The sequence below is a fragment of the Perca fluviatilis genome, chromosome 1, assembly GCF_010015445.1.
Source record: "Perca fluviatilis chromosome 1, GENO_Pfluv_1.0, whole genome shotgun sequence".
Taxonomy (NCBI): domain Eukaryota; kingdom Metazoa; phylum Chordata; class Actinopteri; order Perciformes; family Percidae; genus Perca; species Perca fluviatilis.
Window position 1 is genome coordinate 27,164,766 of NC_053112.1, and position 19,238 is coordinate 27,184,003.

The 19,238-nt window shown below is 40.3% G+C and overlaps 1 protein-coding gene across 1 annotated transcript; it reads left to right on the forward strand.

Moving 5' to 3' along the window:
* Nucleotides 1–12,241: 12,241 nt before the first annotated feature.
* On the forward strand, nt 12,242–18,929 carry cdk2ap2 (cyclin-dependent kinase 2 associated protein 2). Its single transcript, XM_039802773.1, has 5 exons — nt 12,242–12,320; nt 13,573–13,728; nt 14,318–14,409; nt 15,373–15,493; nt 18,211–18,929. The coding sequence occupies exons 2-5, from the start codon at nt 13,674–13,676 to the stop codon at nt 18,276–18,278; spliced, it is 336 nt and encodes a 111-aa protein (XP_039658707.1). The 5' UTR covers nt 12,242–12,320; nt 13,573–13,673; the 3' UTR covers nt 18,279–18,929.
* The last annotated feature ends 309 nt before the right edge of the window (nt 18,930–19,238 follow it).

Genomic DNA, 19,238 nt, shown 5'->3' on the forward strand with positions numbered 1-19,238 from the left:
TTGAAGTATTGACTGTAGAGAAAAAAGTAGAGAAGAAGGTACTTATCAGGTCAAAGTTTAAACATAACTGTCAATATAGTACAAAACTCCAATATAATGTGGGTAATTAATTGAGACAGGCAGTGTAGTAATAAAGTCTATGGTACTGACAACCTGCTGGCAACTTTATGCCTGCCTACATTTCTGAGTAGGATATCCTGTAACTTTCTGTTTTGCCTTCTGTAACCACATTTGAGTTCACATTCCTGCTGTACAGAACAAAATAGCACAACATACTGTAGCACATACACTACCGGTCAAAAGTTTGGGGTAACTTAGAAATTTCCATTCCAATAGGCTAACGATTGTGTCATAACCACGCGACTTACTGTCGCATAGTAGAGGAATTATTAGTACAGGAGAAGCTTGCAGGCAGTTTCAACTTACATTAGCTGTTTAAGTTTAATTACTAATGTTAACTAGCGTTTTAGTTAGCAATAATTAGCCTGTGCCTATGTTATCTCCTTACATAAACCTACGCTCTCCGTGTCTGCAAGATTGGGAATGATTGAGATTTCTCTTGGCACAGCTACCAGAAGACTTCCAACTTTCAGACAGGTTGGTGAAGTCACATCTACGTCTTCAAGCTCAGTTGGAGGCTGTGCAGTAATGCTCAGCTATCACTGGAAAAGTGCTTCTAATATCCTTCACTGGTCTCCGTCCAGAGCAACGGGATCTGTTGGTCCATTTCTTTAACTGTCTATGTAGTACCCTAGAGCGCTATGTGGAGCGGTGCTAACATTAGATAAAACAAATCGGTGGAGCGAGCTAGAGTAAGAACAGAGAGAGAGAGAGAGAGAGAGAGAGAGAGAGAGAGAGAGAGAGAGAGAGTGGTGCTACTAACGTTACATAAAACAAAGCGAGTTCCCTGAACAGGCAGCACCCTGGCAGCGGTCATATCATATAACTCGCTGTGCTCCGACTCCATTTTTTTCATGTTGCTATAAAAATCACAGGTTTGGCTACTGCGCTTGTCATTGGTCAGCTGTCAAAAAGCGTTTGACATAGGGCGTTTACTCCATAGGATTATAATGTAAAACAGACACTTTTTAAAGGGGGTTTAAAAGAGAAAAAAAAAATGTCATTGGCATAATGATAAAATATGCTAGCCTAACAAGCCAGACCCACATCAAGATGTTGGGTCTGGGAACTCACCATTGGCAGGGCTCAATCCGAGGGACGGGATAAACGGTTGTCTTTCAAATTCCCTCTGCACTCATAGCCAACCAGAGCAACGCTAGTTGATAGATTAAACTTTTGCCGTATCTGGTCGGCAAAACTGTGAACACATCTTCCTTTTTTAAGAATGACTTCAGTGCTTAACTCCAAGTTTTCCAGAGTCACGGCCAAAGCCGATTTGAAAGACCACTGTTCGCCAGCAGCAGCACCCATCTTCTTTGTTTTTAAGTAGCAGGGAATTCACAACTCGCAACTCTGCAGTCCTTACGTTAAGCCCGTCCACCAACTCTATACACGATGTGATTGGCCTGACCAGAATTCGTTTTTTTCCAGCTCGCAAGCCATCGGAGAGTTGCTAGACTGACCCTGGCTGCAAACTAGGGTGTGTCTAGATTTCTAGGCTAAAGATATGCCACTATAATGGCTAATCATCTGTCCAAAAGGCAGCATATGGTAAACTGAATCCTGTGGGACACCACAAGACAACGGTGTTTTGTCAGACATAAACTGACCCCATACCAAGGAACTTCTGTCGGCAAGATAGGATGAAACCAATCCACGGCACATACGGAAATACCCACCAACTGGTTTAGCCCGTTGAAAAGACGCTTGTGATCCATGGTACCAAAAGCAAAGCTGAGTTCCTGTGACACCAATAAAGAGCATTTCCCATCCATCATCTGCAGTTATTGTAATGTCATTAGTGACTCTAAGCAGAGCCGATTCCGTAGAATGAAGTTTACGATTACCTAATTTTAAGGCGTCATACAGGCTATGAATTTCTAAAACCTTTAGCTACTTTGCAACAACTTTTTCCAACAGTATGGACACTTAAATATATACCTGTAATTCATTGGGAGGGTGGGGTTTAAATTTGTTTTCTTCAGACAAGGTGGGACAAGAGCATGTTTACATGTTTTACTGGGCACAGAGCCAGTTAAAAGGGAGATAATTAAACCTTTAAACCGGCAATAACTGATGTTTTGGCCACTTGGGGTCTTCAGAAAAAGAAACCTTTTAGGTTTATGGTAAACTTTTTATCAAACAGTTGCCTTACAGCAGTTACGGAGCAACATTATTATTCACTTGGAGTCGTTTTTCTGTCCACCTGGCGAATGTAAGTGCAATCTTAGTTCTTCAGAGGGAAATATCCGGCTCTTTGGCTGCTTAATGCTCCACTGTGTTTTACAGCTAGTCGCTAACTGTGTCTGTCTGCTCTTTGGTGTTGAGCAGGTAGTGTACAGGGATTTTTCAGTGCAGCCTGATGTGGCTGAGAGAGTGAACAAAAGACAAAGTTAGTCAAGTCTAGTCACTTTCTGGGTGAATAGTAGTTCTGTCTAAGTATTCTATGAACCAGAACCCGCAAGTGAGAATCTAACCTTCTCAAGATTGATATGAGTTAGGACCTCCCTAAGCCGGCTATTGTATGAAGGGGGGAGAACATGTTTCCACTTAAACAAGATAAGGCGTGGCCAGTCTACTGGCCAGTAGAGTCGTAAAGGCCAATACCCGACGCTTTGTCATAGGAAGATTGGGTATTGTAAGAGGGGGGGAACCGAACAGGGCCGTGTAGGGCTCAGGACTAAGATCTATACAAGTGTGTCAAAAAATTTGGCGCCAGAAGCCAAAGAGGTTCGGGCAGGACCAGAACATGTGTGTGAGATTAGCAGGTGACTGCTTACGCCTATTACAACTGTCACTGGTGCCTGAGTAAATCTTCTCCAGCCGAGCGTTTGTGTAGTGCACTCTGAAAAGAACCTTACATTGTAATATGCTGTGCCTAGCACACATGGAGGGTGAGTAAACTAACTTAAGAATTTGGTCCACTATAGATCTTATTTAATATAGTTTATTTCACTCTACCTCTCTGTGCCCACATCTTTGTATATAGGGTCTTTCTTTTCTGAACCATCAAAATCAAACATTAAAACCTTCCTACAGGAAAAATAATCTATTGCCCTTCAAGCAAAAACAAACAATGGATACTTATTGCAAAGATAACCAATTCTGTAGTTTTAGAAAAATTAAGCTTTTGTATGACAGTATGATGAACTCATGAACTAAATGAATATTTTTTTGCTATTTTTCTGTTAATTTTTACCTTTTATGTCCTTATTTGTGTGCAAACAAAAAATAGTAAATACACTTTCAATCATGTACCTATAAAGGTCCCACTCTGCACTAGCTTTAGATGAAGACAATTAAAGGATAAGGCTGGCGTTATTTTTATTATTTATTTATTTTCAACAAATTCCCTAAAGAGACAAAAGCCAACAATTAATCTTTTTGAATATTCTACATAGCCAATGCGTAGTGTGAGTTGATAGTTAAAAAGATAAATTATACCAGCATTAGTTGACTATAACAAATCTTTCAATAGACCAACTTCCTCAGCTAAAATTATGTGTGTTAAAATCCCAATAAAAACCTCTGGACAGTGATAATCTTCCCTTAAAGAAGCTACAAGAAACTTTTCAATGTATCTGGAACTGTTTAATTTTCCATCTCCGGGTCCAATTTTTCCCGCAAAGTCACAAAATGATAATGGCAGGTAGAACGGCTCTACAGTAACACATTCTGATGGGTGACAGATTTCTACTGTAACAGCAGAAAAGCTGTGTTACTGAGCCAGGTAAAGGATAGCAGGACATTTCTTGTATTTTAAATTTACTTTCTATTTTAGAAGTTATCTGTTGTAGTTATGGCTGAAACTGGGGCAGGGCCATCACAGAAAAAAAGAAATTTTTCGGCCGGGTTTTCAACAGCTTGAGACACCTCTTCCTCCTAGACAGGCATGTAGGCCTAATATGTCTTATTTATTCATGTAATAACTTTACAGTGCAAGGCATAGTTGTACGTCAGTAGCCTACGTTAAATTATGTTCCCCTTTGCATTTAGCGTCCTGTTTTTTATTTCGTTTCAGTCCGTGTTTGTGTTAGCCTACTATTTTCTGTTTGTCCCCCTGCACTTGTGTAAATTGTCCTTGGGCTTCATGAAAGGCTCTATAGAAACGACTTGCATCGTCTCCGCGATCCGTCGGCTTGGACCCCGTTCATAACATGCTTGCGGTTCTACGTTGGTTGCTACAACATACTCTTGCTAATGTTTTGGCTCGTGAAAAGACCTTTACAACAGCAGCAGCAGCGGCGCCAGAGAGGGGCTAGGGTGTGCTGTAGCTACCCCTAGGTTTGCCATAGCACCCCCTTAGCACCCCCAAGAATTTGCTGTGGTTGATTTATAAATTAATAAAAAATCGTTAATATGTAAATAGTATAATTTATATTTGAAAAATGAAAAAATACATTAATAAAACAAACGATTATTTTTAGGCTAAAAAACACAGGTGATCGAATTCGGCAAAAGGGTGCGGGTGCAGCACACATTGAACTTTTGACCTTACTTCCGCAGTAACGTATTCACACAGAAGAAGAAGAGCTCAATATTTGGAGCCGTTAGGATTAGAGAAGTTAGTCGCTAGCAATGGATAGTTTTTTACTCCCTCAACGTCAAGGTGTGGAGACTTTATCAAAATCTGTAAATGAGACTGAGAGATATGGTGAACTTGTCACCAAGCGGGACGAAGAAAAGCAGGCGGAGGAAGATGAGCTGACCGCTGCCGTGATTGCTGCTGAGGATGCTTAAAGCGCCCATATTATGCTCATTTTCAGGTTCATAACTGTATTTTAAGGTTGTACCAGAATAGGTTTACATGGTTTAATTTTCAAAAAACACCATATTTTTTGTTGTACTGCACAGCTCTCTCTCACTGCTGTAGATCCTCTTTTCACCTGGTTTCTGTTTTAGCTACAGAGTGAGACCTCTTTTCATCTTCTTCTTCTATACTATCTTTGACTGCACTCGCACATGCTCAGTAGTTCAGATGTAGAGCATGTCAGCTAGCTAACTCCAGAGACAGTAAAAGAAAGGCTGTTTCTCCAACTTTGGTCAGTTACAAGGCAGGATTAGCTGGGAGACTTCTAAATGAGGGCACACATGTAAGTAGTTCTTTTGTAGATTATGGGGAACTTGTGTGTGTTGTAGCAGTGCTTTGCTATTGAGAACGACGTAGCATGCTTGCGTTAGCATGCTAATGCTAACGGTTAGCATGCTAACGAGCTAACGGTTGTGGTTAGCCAGCTCATTTCGGATTGTGACATCACAGTCCGAGCCGATTTTGAACAGCTCACTAGGAGACTGAAGGCAGGACACATTCAGAAACTGTATCACACTCAAAACAGCATGGATGGATTTTTTTCAAAGTTTGTATGTGTGTGGAAGCACCAGAGACACAAAAGAACACCCCAAATCCCAGAAAAAGTGATTTTTTCATAATATGGGCACTTTAACGTCACCCTGCTATACATGACATTAGACCAGGGGACACAGCCAGGCCACAGTGGGTGAGTCAGCTGATAGGGGGTCCATGCAAGAACTTTACTCTTATCTCTGTCTCGTAGAAGAGCATACAGTAAACATGTATTTTACAGAAATGTGAATAAATGGATCATCGAATCTAAAGTTATCGGTATATAATCGGTTTATTTTTAGCCCAGAAAACGTGTTCGCCCTCAGTGGCTTATTTAGATCTATTAAGTCACTACAGATATGACTACAGTATTTTGACCATACGTGCAAGTGTGAAAACTGTGTGAGGATACATGCGCGTGTGTTTTTATGTGTGTGCTTGGCTATGTGTGGTGTATTTGGCCTGCTGCATTACTCTTCTGAGCCACTGTATGAGAGCTGCAGTAGCCTAATGATTGTTTGAACCCGGCTTGTTGGCTGGTATTTGAAATATGTTTGGTGGGCTAATCAGAGTTCTATGGCGCTGTTGTATCGGCAACTTTAAATCAATCTCTCTCGTTCGCTCGCTTAGTAGGCCTAAACGCCGGCGGAGGTGGGTGGGCATCTGCGCAAGTGTGTGTAACGTTAGCCTATTTGTGTCAAGGGAAACTCAAAATTTCAGAGCACCCTCACCGAAACGTCCAGCAACTCCAAAGCACCGGCAAAAGAACATCTCTGGCGCCGCCACTGGACAGCAGGTGTGGTAAAAAACACTACCACTTTTGTCCAAGGGGGCCGCTACAATTAAGACAAACTGCAAGTTCCTCTGCTGTTTTAACAACTCACACTAATTAGTCTCATGTTTATACCACCAATTTAACTCATCACATCCTGATGGATCTACACTATGCTTCCTACATCCTAAAATGACAGTGTAAATGGGTTTAAACTCTTCCTAGTTTAGTCTCCTGTACTGCACATATAACACCTGCTCCATTGTAGAACATCAAACATCAAAATGAAACCTTCAACGGACAGTATAATAATAGAAATCATCATTTTCCATGGCGACATCGATATCTAAATTGAGATCTGTAAAAGGTCTGTCAATTATCTTTTCTTGATACCCTCCAATTTATCTTCCTCAAAATAAATTTTTTTCAATATTTTTTTTTACTGCTACCTTGAACAATTTCTTTGCCTTTTGTAGTTTCTCATTCAAGCAATCCATTTCAGAGAATCTTACCTGAAGTCCTGTCCCAAGAAAACGACAAAGTAAGCTGATAGATTTAAAAACATCTACCTTAAACGCAACACAAATTTGGTCTCCCTCTGGCCATGTATCTCAATTCTTGTCTAATGTAAAAACAATTACATGTTTTTCATTCTCCGACTTTTCTTTTGAACTTGTCTTCATTCTCCCTTGTTCCTTTCCCTATAGCCCGACGCCACAGAAGAGTCTTCTCTCTTCAAAGGTAAGAAATCAAAAACAAGAAGCCTCCACATCACGACCACATAGAATCTGCGAGGAATCAAGCAAGGTTTGTACCGAAAGGATTTCTCTCCTAAATGCAGATAAATCAAATCCAAAATTCTGACAACATACTATAACACTAGTATAATAGACAGATTATTTGATTTAAATGATCAATTCTAACTCAACTCAGCCAACATTGGGCATCTTTTCTGTCATTTTCCAGATTCAGTCTTTCCCCATCTGCCTACAAGATTCCCTCTTCTTCAGACGACCTTATACAGTTTCTTCCCTACCTGCCCATGTACATGTACTGTATGTTTGTTTTTTCATTGCTAACCATTAACCTGTAAGGCCATTGATTCCATCCCACATACATTCAGCCCGTACGTTGTCAGCATTGGATGTCTTCAAGCTTATTGTACATGCCACAACGATAGTTAAACTCAAATCAAATTATTATTAGTTTTTTTATTATTATTCCATTATTTTGAGACCACAGGTTAATTTTCTCTTTATCTCGGAACAATAAAGTATTTTTCTCATGACTTTAGTTCAATTATCTTATTATCTTAGCACATTTTTGTTTACTTCAGATGACAAGATAAGGACCAATAGTATAAAGTAAACTGAACATATTTCTTTTGTAGACTGACGAACAAAGCAGACCTCGGCACATTAACTAAAGTAATCTCGACTTTGCAAGGTCCAACGAAAATGGTAACCTATGAGTCACAACATCATGGTAATTGTTTTAACTGGAAGGCATGAGACAAGACTTCATAAGAAAAAATCTCAAGCACTTTCTTCCCCCTCCTCTCACACATTATGTTTCTGCCTATACATTTAGCACTACTGAATATTACATAAAAAACGGTTAGCTGAGTTCGTATTCATAGGGAAATATGTTAGACGTAGTCCTGCTCTACAAAGAAAAAAAATTAATTTCAATAAATGACATGCTGGCATAAGTGCAGAGCTGCGGTCTATTGCTGGCAACAGATCGCCTCAGATCTACCTTTGCCGTCAAATCCAGCTGAAAGCTTTTCTCAAACAAGAGTTCCTGCAAGACACATCATTTGAAGCATGTAGGAGCACATTGTTAAGTTCATATTTCTGAACGCCAATTATGAGAGAAAGCCACACACAGCCAACAAAAGCAAGTAAAGGAGACCTGTTATATACCATTTTCAGGTTTATACTTGTATTTTGTGTTTTTATCAGAACATGTTGACATGCTTTTATGTTAAAAAAAACACTTAATTTTTCTCACACTGCCCATGGCTGCTGTACCTATATTCACCCTTTCTGAGACGCTCTGTTGGAGCGCCTGTCTCTTTAAGCCCCCTTCCGAAAAATGTCTTTCCGTATCTCCGGAGTCTCCTCAGGTGCATCGGATTTCCCTTAAATTGGATACCTGGCTCGTCCACTTGCTTCCCTTCTCGCGTCTTAGTCCTTCCCACCAAGGAAGCACGCGAGAGACGGGGAGGGAGGAGGAAACGAGAAAATGTGTTTTTAGACGGATGAGAGCTCCTTTCCTCTAAAACGGCAGGTGAATTCGTCAGCTGTATGGACGGAGTTAGCAACAGCTTTCAGCTGCAAAGCTTCCCGGGAAGGCTGCTCTCGTGTATCATCGCCTATAGCTCCTCTGAGATCCCTCCTCGATGCTCGCTTCTCGGGGCAGGAAAAAGAGCTTTGGGACGGCCTTCACAAAAGAGGGCCAGAAAAACTTCAGTTCAAACGGGGAGCGATATTATATAGATATTATATTGATATCGTGATATGAGACTAGATATCGTCTTAGATTTTGGATATCGTAATATGGCATAAGTGTTGTCTTTTCCTGGTTTTAAAGGCTGCATTACAGTAAAGTGATGTTATTTTCTGAACTTACCAGACTGTTGTAACTGTTCTATTATTGCCTTTACCCACTTAGTCACTATATCCACATTACTGATGATTATTTATCAAAAATCTCATTGTGTAAATATTTTGTGAAAGCACCAATAGTCAGCACTACAATATCGTTGCGGTATCGATATTCAGGTATTTGGTCAAAAATACCGTGATATTTGATTTTCTCCATATCGCCCAGCCCTAGCAAGAAGCTAACAAATAAAAGATGTGAGATGCACCTACTATTAGTAACTATCTTTGCTCTGCTGTCGCTGCCTCTGTACAGTCTGTTGCCTGTGGGTACTGACAGCAACTATATAGAAGGACTTTGTACTGAGAAAAATGGGGACATTCTAAAACGTTTAACGTGAAAAAGCTTAACGTGGTTTAATGTACCTAAACGATAGGGGTGTCACGATTCTCCAAATCCTCGATTCGATTACATTTTCGATTCTAAGGTTTCGATTCTCGATTTTTACTTTCTTTTTTTTTTTTAAAGCACAGGTTGCTATGCCATTTTTAGACTTTTATGCAATATAATATCTGACCTTTGTTCGCAATGTACCACACTACATTGTCCAATTTATTAACAACATAATGTAACAATAACATATCTATAACCTGCCATCTAGTTTCTCTTTTGTAACGGCAGTCTTCTTCACAGAAGATGACATTCAAGTTCACAACAAACAAAAAATAATAAAACAGTCTTTAGTCTTTTAACTGCCATGTTAGTCGTGCTGCCAGTGGAAGAATATGGTACACGCACATAGCAGAGCTTGCAAACTGTGGCTTTTTTGTCAACAACGCGAACGTTGTCAACATAACTCACAAACAAATTCAAAATACTTTCACACCGGCGACTTTAGTGAAAGAGGAGGGGGCTCAATCTGTTGATGGGTCTCCTGCATCACAGTTACCATGCTATCTTTTGACTGGCTGTAGCTAAGTTAGAGGAGGTTGAGTAGTGTCACTGAACCGGGAGAATGAACCGACTCACCACTGAAAACTGTCAAAAAATCTAACCCAAAGTCCAATTATTATGGACGTTATTTGACATTAAGCATTTCTGCTTCACATTTTCAGCAGTGGTTTAATGTACCTAAACAACAACAGTTTTCAGTGGCTATGAGGACCAATATGAGAGAGAAATTTGATCATCATTGATCATTGTTTAGGTACATTAAACCACGTTAAGCTTTTTCCTCGCCATAGGCGCCAATGAAGAAGAAAACATTAATGTGAGATAACTTCTATAATCGTTGGATTTTTTTTTTTTTTTTTTTGACAGGCTTAAGTGTTCATAACAAGATATGGCCATGAGAAATTTGGTGATCATTGATCGTTGTTTAGGTACATTAAACCACGTTAAGCTTGTTCACGTTAAGCGTTTTAGAATGTCCCGACAGGCAGTGTTGTGAACAGAGAAGCGAGTAGCAAGCACAGCAGCAGAATGGGTGTCTGTGCCTGCCCTGTGGGGATATTTTGGTGGATTTGTTGGCATCTGTCGCTCAAGAATTAGCTATATGTGTTATGAACTTTAATTCTTTTAACTAAATTGAGCTCGAAGTTTTCAAAAAAAGTGGTGGGTACAAAATGACTCATGACGAAATTGGATAGGTATGCGTACGCCTATGGGTGAATAACATAACACAAAAACAGTTATCAATCATTTGAGAACGATGCCTAAAAATCTCAATCCCATCGTCAAACAAAGAATTGGCGAATATGAAATAAATTCTGTGGTGAAATGTAGAGCTAATTTCCATTTGCTGGCTCTTGAACAGAAATGTGAAGGCAAAATGGCTAGCCTCCACCGGGAAGCTAACGTTAGTTTAGCTAACAGCTAATTCGGCTAACCACTAGCTGACTGCTAGATTCAGTCTAAAATAACGTTAAGTCAAACTTAATGGGAAAAGCAGGCTACAGCTAAATTAAGACTTTACAGTAATAATAATAAAGACAAATATTGAGTGATTGTATTTTAAATGAGCACAAGTAAAGTAGAACTGACGTAACAGCTGTTATATGTTAACGTTTATTTTCAAGTTTTATTTTGAGGGTCTTTTAAAGTTATTGCTGTCTCAGCTAGCGGTTAGCCGAATTAGCTGTTAGTTAAACTAACGTTAGCTTGGCTGTCGACCGGAAGCGTGGAACAGATCGTACGTGTCGTAAATCCTAGTACAACAGCGCATGCGCGAACATTTTGCGCATGTGCAGAACGGATCATGCAGGCAGAACGGATCGTGTACCGACAGCTTTCAAACGAGCAAAGTGGCAGTTAGTCAAGGCCACACCCCCACCCTCCACCTGCCCCTTCCCTTCTCTCTCTCCTCCTCAATAGCTACAGACACCGAAATTGCACATACTAAGGAAAGCTCATTGTGGGACTGGCTCTAGTGGCTGTTGTAGGTACACGATCCGTTCTGCCTGCACGATCCATTCTGCACATGCGCAAGATAATACTGTTTTACCTAGGATACGACCTGCACGATCTGTTCCACGCTAGCTTGGAACAGATCGTGCAGTGTCGTAAATCCTCGTACAACAGCGCATGCGCGGACGTTTTGCGCATGTGCAGAACGGATCGTGCAGGCACAACGGATCGCAAAATTACAAATCCCAATATGGCCATGCCAAGACCCGCCCTACGAAGCAGCTCGATTGGTTGGGGTTAGGCATTTCACCTCGAGCGGTTAAGGTTAGGGTTAGGGGATTGGTCAGGGGATAGGACCTGTACATGTAAGCATGGACGCCTGGCCAATAGTAGTGTGTGAACGCTATTGAAGGGCGGGTCTTGGCGTGGCCATAGTGGGATTCGTAATATCGCGAACGGATCGTGTACCGACAGCTGTAATTCTTTATATATATGTCAATGGTAATTCTGCACCAAGGCTGAATTATGGGAAAGAGACTTCAGATACAGTATTAGGGGACCACTAAGGCCTAACGCTATATAAAAGCAACCAGAGCACCATGTCATGGGACCTTTAATATTTCTATGATTATTGTTCTATGGTTATTAAAGTCTAACCTACATTAAAGTTTCTATAAGATAACGTTAATTAACGACATGGACAATCCACGTTTTGCATTTAGCTGACACTGTCGATAAGTAAACTTTGATTTGCAGAACTAGTTTTAAAACCAAATGACGTTACATGGTCTACCACAAAGTTACAGATAGTTTAAACGGTAACTCATGGTAAATTTAGCCTACTTTACAACGTTCTCTTTTATGTAATATAACTGTGACACTAAGATTATTTAGCTAAACACTTACAGTGTAGTATTGTTCTTCTGACCGTTCTGCTGCCTGTCTTTGAATGTTGTATAAATAAAGACAAAAAACATCAATACACTACACTTCTCTACTGCGCAGACTCACACACGGGAAGAGCCAGCAGGTCTCGCTTCCCACGGAGGATTTTCAAGTCTACTTATAAAGGTAATAGAAAAAATTACTCTTTTGAATCGTTTGTAGTCGTCTCAATAATCGCAAGTGTAGAAAACCTTCATATCGTTTAGTGTCTGTATGTAGAATATCAGCGCGTCATCACGACTATTTTCCTGCGTCCTACTTATGTTGTTATGCTAACCGGCGACAGCTAGCTAGCTAATCTAGCTAACATAACCAGTAGTAGGTTCATGGTAGCTTTGCTCCTTCCTTAAGCTAACGTCAGCTTTTTCTTCGGCACCTCTGGCTCTGGTCTGTACTGACCGATCACATATGATCCTCGCTTTCAAAGTTTTTTTTTTTTTGTTGTTGTTTTTTTTTACCCGAAAATCCCAGACGAAAGTGACAAAGTAATACTCCTATAGCTAGTTATCAAATATGATATCTCCCAGATTTGAATGACAAGTGAACACTGTCTTCATTTAAAGTAGGAGAGCTAGCTAAACTGTAACGTTAGCGGTTATCGCTCACTCTGCTGTTCACAATAATAATATAAGGTAGCAAAGAATCCTCTGGTTTTCTTTAGGCTAGGGAAGGTCAAAGTGCTTTTACATAATGCATAAACAATGTTAAATACAGTATTTGCTATCATGAATTATAATTAACTACTTGCGGCTGGTGTTGCATGACTCTGTCTGAAGGGCAGCTACAAGGCGCAAGCTTATCTCACTTCAAAGCATAAGTATTAAGTTCAAATGTTAAAATTGAACTGTATAGGTGGCCTCTTTGCTAAGGGTTAAGGCACCAACGTCCCGTGTTTGAGGAGGTCATCTCTCTGCTGTCTGTTATAAAGGCACAACACCGCCACACAAATTACTAATCCTAAACATTGACCCATATAAATATCTCTTTTGGTGGGAAAAGACAAACCAATAATTAAACTGGCTGAAACTTTATGCAATAATGATTCATCAGTCTTGTTCTGTGATGAATGCATGCCTATAAGCAAGGCAAAGTTGACCGATGAAGCCATGGTTTTGGCAAAATACTTGTAGTTACACCCATGGGGTTGGCCATTGCTGTTTGCTGTTGAGCCACCTTTTTCAGATTGTTGTTAAACCTACAAAGTGGTAAACAATCTTGAGAAAAGAAATTGAGCAGATGTGCTTGAATTGGACATGAAATGAATAGTCACAGCTTTTGATAACTTCACACCTTAGCTGCCTTTTGTTATTCAAAGGATGAATACACATTTGATCTTTTATTTGTGTTTCTGTGCATGTGTTTGTTTTCTTTGCATCAGCTCTTAGGAGCTCATCACCACCAGTAAAGCTGTATAAGCACCGGGTTGACGGGACCGAAGGAAGTGGCGCGTCGTACGGGGAGCTGCCTGCTGAAATCGCCATGAGTTACAAACCCATTGCTCCTGCGCCATCTGGCTCCAACCACACACCTCCAGGTCTAACCCCATACAGCCTTAATCTTGGACATGCAAACTGGCCGGTTGCCTTTTTTTTTTTTTTGCATTACAGATATAAAACATTTCACACCATGGCCAATTGACGTATTTCTGCTCAACACGTACCCTACGCCGTAGCCTGACGTGCACCTCTCGAAAAATGTAACTGCACGTTGCAGCCGTGGCTTTGTAGTGTTGCATTTCCCCCTACTCATTTCCTGGTTCTCCTTCTCCATAAACAACATGAAATCAAGGAGAGGGTTAACTTTTCCTGCTACAAATTTCCCACCGTGGTCAAAAAACACAGGGGAGATGCATTGTTTCTCTCGCTGTCTCTAGAGTCGGTACTTCCTTCGAAGCTAATCGCCATCACGGTCTCACTCGCTCTACCATGCACACACACACACACACACACACACACACACACACACACACACACACACACACACATGCCGGTCCTGCTATTCTTTTAAAGAGATCGACGCACAAGTATAAACTTAAGGCCACTTACGTAGGCTATAGCGAAAGCTCTGCGTTGAGCCTCCGCAGAACCATAAATCACACTTTGCATCTATTCTCTTCTGTGCAGGCTCCTCTGTGCCCTCTCCATCCCTACCCTCGTCATCCAACTTTAGACCGGCTTTTAGTGATTTTGGCCCACCCTCAATGGGCTTTGTTCAGGTATGTCTGCAGAACAGTTATTCATACTGTTTTTATCATATAAAACCAGTAATCAAACCACAATTGCTGTTAATTATGTTATTTTTTTATGTGGGCCTGTGCAGGTCGAAGGGTAGAGCTTGTACTTTGACAGCCACTTTGCATAAAAGTCCTTACTAGGGCTGCAGCAGTTTAATGCCAAATTAATGACAGAACTGCATACCTGTTGTGTTATTTGTGAGGACCAGAGCACAAATGTTCCAAATACTGAGAAGCTCCAGCACAGGGTGAGCTGAACACACTCCCTGCTGTTATTTGAAAGCTGATATTTAATTGTGAACTGGCTTTTATTTCAGAAATAAGGTTTATTTTAGGAGTGACTTTTACTTAATTTGTGGCAGCAGTGAGCGATATTGAGTCTGCTTCAGCTAATTCACCCTAAAAAAGCTTTAGAAAATGTAAACTATCAGCTGACAAACATGTCTTTCTGTATTAATGGCGGAGTACAGTAAATACTGCCAGCTCTGGCCGGCATGTGACCTTCATGGAAGTGTTAAGATAGCCAAAGGGGTGGCTGACTTATTGTGTGATTTAAAGTGGGATTATTTGTAACTGTGGAGAAATGGACTTTATAGTGAAAGCATGGGGATGTGTAAGGAGCAGTTGGGGGACTATCGTACAGCTAAATGATATTAATGTTAAATCATTATTTGAGTGGTGTTGCAGTTCTACTAATTGTGTCTTAATATCTTGAAAATAAAGATACCATGTGCTTTCCTTTTATTTAACATCACCCTATGTTATTTATATATATATATATATATGTATGTATGTATGTATATGTGTTAGTTAGTTAGTTAGTTAGTCAGTCAGTCTACATTTTTCACTGAACTTGGTCTTTACTTGTGATGTGAATTTCAGCTGTGACAAGTCTTGATTGATTTTATTTTTTTCTCCCCCAAACATGACATTGTGAAAATACAGCCTGTCAAAGTGTCTCAGGGATCCACCTACAGTGAGCTTCTGTCTGTCATTGAAGAGATGAGCCGTGAGATCAGGCCTACATACGCTGGGAGCAAGAGCGCTATGGAGAGGCTAAAGAGAGGTATGCTTTTCTTGTCAGAAAGACATGATTTGTGTGTGTGGTGTGTGTATCATGAATAGTTCATAAAAGTGCTGAGGGGAAGGCTTCCTGCTGTACTTTTTGTGCTTTTGTTTTGGAAATAAAGGACCCCAAGAAGGAGTGGTGACCTTGGTCATGGACTAATGGGAATAAAATAAACATTCTCTTTTACTCTTTGGTAAAGGCAGGTCTGACACAGGACTTGTTCTATGTAGATTTGGATTGTTGTAAAATGTTTTTACTTTTAGGTCATTTTTGATCCTACTGTTCTGTTTGTTATGGGATCAGTAGTCTATTTGGATTTCTGTTGTTGGAGTTTTCGCTGCTGTGATTGCTTGTAGGTCTATTCAAGTGTGTCCAGAGGCATTTAGGTCTGCACTGTTGATAACGTCCCTTGGAAATCGAAAATCTACTGAAAGGTTCCAGACTAATATGAATTTGCAAAATAGTCTTGCGATGCCAGGCTAGGGAATTTTACCTCTCTGGGGTATAACTGATACCAAACACATGTCATAATGAAAGTAAACATACATTTCTTTGTATGTGAATGGCTTTTTGGCAAACAAAAGGAATATATTTAATTATCCATAGCCCATTTGACAAAACATGAAATATTTAATTATGTGCTACCATAACAACACTTATTGGGAATTCCCGTATTTGTCACCCAAAGTTTGTCAGCCCAGTTGTGGGAAGTATTACTAATTCAATATTCTTTCGACATATTGGGTATAAATAAAGTTAGAAGCAAAGACAAACAACAAAAATAAGATGAGGAAAAACATTGGTTGATTTTGCTATTAACATACATACAGCAGTGGGGAACCTTTTTAACCTTTTAGTAAAGCAACTGTCAATGAAATATGAGGGTAAAAAAGACCAGGTTCTGTTTAAATATTTAACCCTTGTGTTGTCTTCCCGTCAACCTTTGAAAAAAAAAAAAAACACTTGATGCCTTTTTTTCAGTTTGTTTTTGCTTTTTCCAACGTTTTCTTCTACACATTTTCAGCGCTTATTTCTACATCCCATATTTTCTGATATAAAACAAAAATTGAAAACTGGTCAATGTGACCCAAAGTCAACACAAGGGTTAAGACAAAAGTCCTTGACATAGTCCGCTTTGGACCACCATTTGTGGTCCAAGAAGGAAATGATCATTATGCTACTGTATTTTTTTGCTGTTTTAAATTCTTATTGATAGTAATGAAAATATGTAGAAGCAATGGATTGATGTGATTTGAAATAGAATCCCATGCAATAGAAACCTCAGTAACGGCATTGGCTGTGGTGTTAATTTAACAGGCAGGCAGATGGCTAAACCCAATTTTGCTTTTAAAGTTATTGTAAGATTTTCATGCAGTTAATTGTAAAGAAAGTACCTATCTATGAAAAAGTGTGTTTAAACAATGGTGATTGAGCATGTGACCCACTGATGAAAGCACTTGTATTTGCTGCTTTGTCAAGTAATACAATCTGAGTGTCTGTGGCGACTTTCCTGCCCTAAATTCAAATTCAACGCAACGTTAGTGACGCTTTTTACGTCTGCCAGCAGCAGTCTCTCCCCGTCTGCCCAGGTGGAGCTTGGCAGTGCCGTTAATGCCGCGTTCCATTGTACTCGGAAATTGAAAACTTCCAACGAGGAAAGATGCAAAGAAACTGTACGTTAATCGGCCCGGGCGCTACATTTCATTACTGCTGACTCACAATGGCAGACCAACAGACAAAAGAGAGAAAGAAGACCGTTCAACTTTGAGTCCAAATAAAAATGAACCAAAATAAATAAACTCCCACATGAGGACCAAGCTGATGCTGGCTGAGATGACCTGTCAACCTCTGCCATCGACTGCAGCCGGTCTGTGTGCACCTCAGGTGGGACAAGGACACCTGACGCCCGGTCTGTACTCCCTGTATTGAACCACCCTCTCTCGGAGTCGCTTTTCGGGACCAAAATTCAGAACATGATAGCCAGCTGGGCTCTCATCTCAGTCAGAGCGGCGCCAGAGCTGCTCACTCACTACCCCGGGCTTCAGGCCGGCCTGTGCCGTACCTTCTGGATAAGGCAGAACCACCAACAACCCCGTTTATTATATCAATAAAGGGTGTAAATGTTACTCCCTGGATGAGGTGAATAAGGGGAAATCAGTGCTGGCCGCTCTTCCTCAGCCTCCACTTCATCAGCTAAAGTTTATATCCTTGGGCGGCGCTAAGCCCCGCACAGATCCACAGTCGGTGCCGCTGCAAAATAGCCTCGGGAAGGAACTTGTTGTGGTGGAACGTGTGTACGTTCAAATGTTGTTTTAGTCAAGCAACAGAAAACTCAGATTGGACAGATAGTTTAGCTAGCTGTCTGGATTTACCCTGCAGAGATCTGAGGAGCAGTTAACCATAGTCCTCAGAAATCCACCGGAGTTTAGAATTACAACATAAAGAGGGCGGAAGGTAACTGGACATCCGGCGGAATTTACGGCAGAACGAGAGCAATCCCGGAAGTGGCTCATCATGGATATAGACTAAGGGCAGCCCTATTGCTATCTCAGCAATAATGGCTATCTTGGATGCAATTGTTTTTTTTTTGTTTTTTTTAAGTTGAGGTAGACTTGGACAGGAGACCGAAATTGCTGCCATTTTAGCAAGTTATTTTATTATTGTCAAACTGTTGATCTAATGCCTTCTTGCACCTTCTTGTCTGTCTTGTTCAGGTATAATCCACGCCCGTGCACTGGTCAGGGAGTGTCTTGCAGAGACGGAGAGAAGCGCCCGCACATAACCTTTTCCTCCACTGTAGAAGCCTGTCCTCATCAAGATCCCCATTGTCTGTTTTACAACCATTCTTTTATCCTCTCACCTTTTTGCGCTTTCCTCAACAGCATTTTATAGGTGCATTGTGTCCATTTTGTCTCCACTGTTCCCCGCATTTCACCACACCACCTTTTGTTCATCACAAACTTTTATGTGAACTGTGGGGTGTATGCAAAATGCAGTTTTGTATCTATTTTGAAAAACAAGAGTGGGGAATTTCAACACGTTTAAGTTGAGCTGTGAGTAAAAACCTTAGTAAAATGGATGGGGATTTAAATTTTTTTTTTTTTTTCTTCCAATAATGGCAATTGACCATTATTTCTTTTTACTTTTTAAATGACATCAATGTCCCAGCTGCATTGTGCTCAAGTTTCTATTCTGAACACCACTCTGCAACTACTGAATATTTTTGTTAATCAGAGCATCTTGAATATACCCCATTTCCATCCACTTAATTTTTTTTTTTTTTATCCTATTTTGTAGTGTAAACACACATTAGATGTTTCTCAATCCCAAGAACACTGTACATCTCAAGTCAATTTGTTAGTATGAAAATTTTGTAAACCAGATTTTTGCAGTTCTGTATGTATATCTTAATTAAATAACAGGAAAAAAAACATTCAGTGGCAGTTTCATTTGTGAAACATAATTAAAAGGTTGCTATATAATTGGTGGGTAGATTTTCTGGTTAAACGGATGATTTTTCAGGCAGTGATGAGGTACAATATGAAATGTTTAAATTTAAATGTTCATTATTTACCTCGACAGCGACTCCTGAGCACAATGTCCACGGAAGTGAAATCCTTTGGGGCATTGAGCTCAATGAATAGACTATCTACTGCTAAAGGGCACAATGTGCGAGTACTCTGAAAATGTGCACCTTCTGATAAGATTTTCGTTAATCTTTAAATATGCATTTTACTCAGGA

Bases quoted from the DNA above. Each gene is read 5' to 3' on its own strand.
- cdk2ap2 (XM_039802773.1), top strand. From the start codon at position 13,674: ATGAGTTACAAACCCATTGCTCCTGCGCCATCTGGCTCCAACCACACA. The intron at 13,729-14,317 runs GTCTAACCCCAT...TCTTCTGTGCAG, and splicing joins CTCCAACCACACACCTCCAG to GCTCCTCTGTGCCCTCTCCA. The intron at 15,494-18,210 runs GTATGCTTTTCT...TGTCTTGTTCAG, and splicing joins TATGGAGAGGCTAAAGAGAG to GTATAATCCACGCCCGTGCA.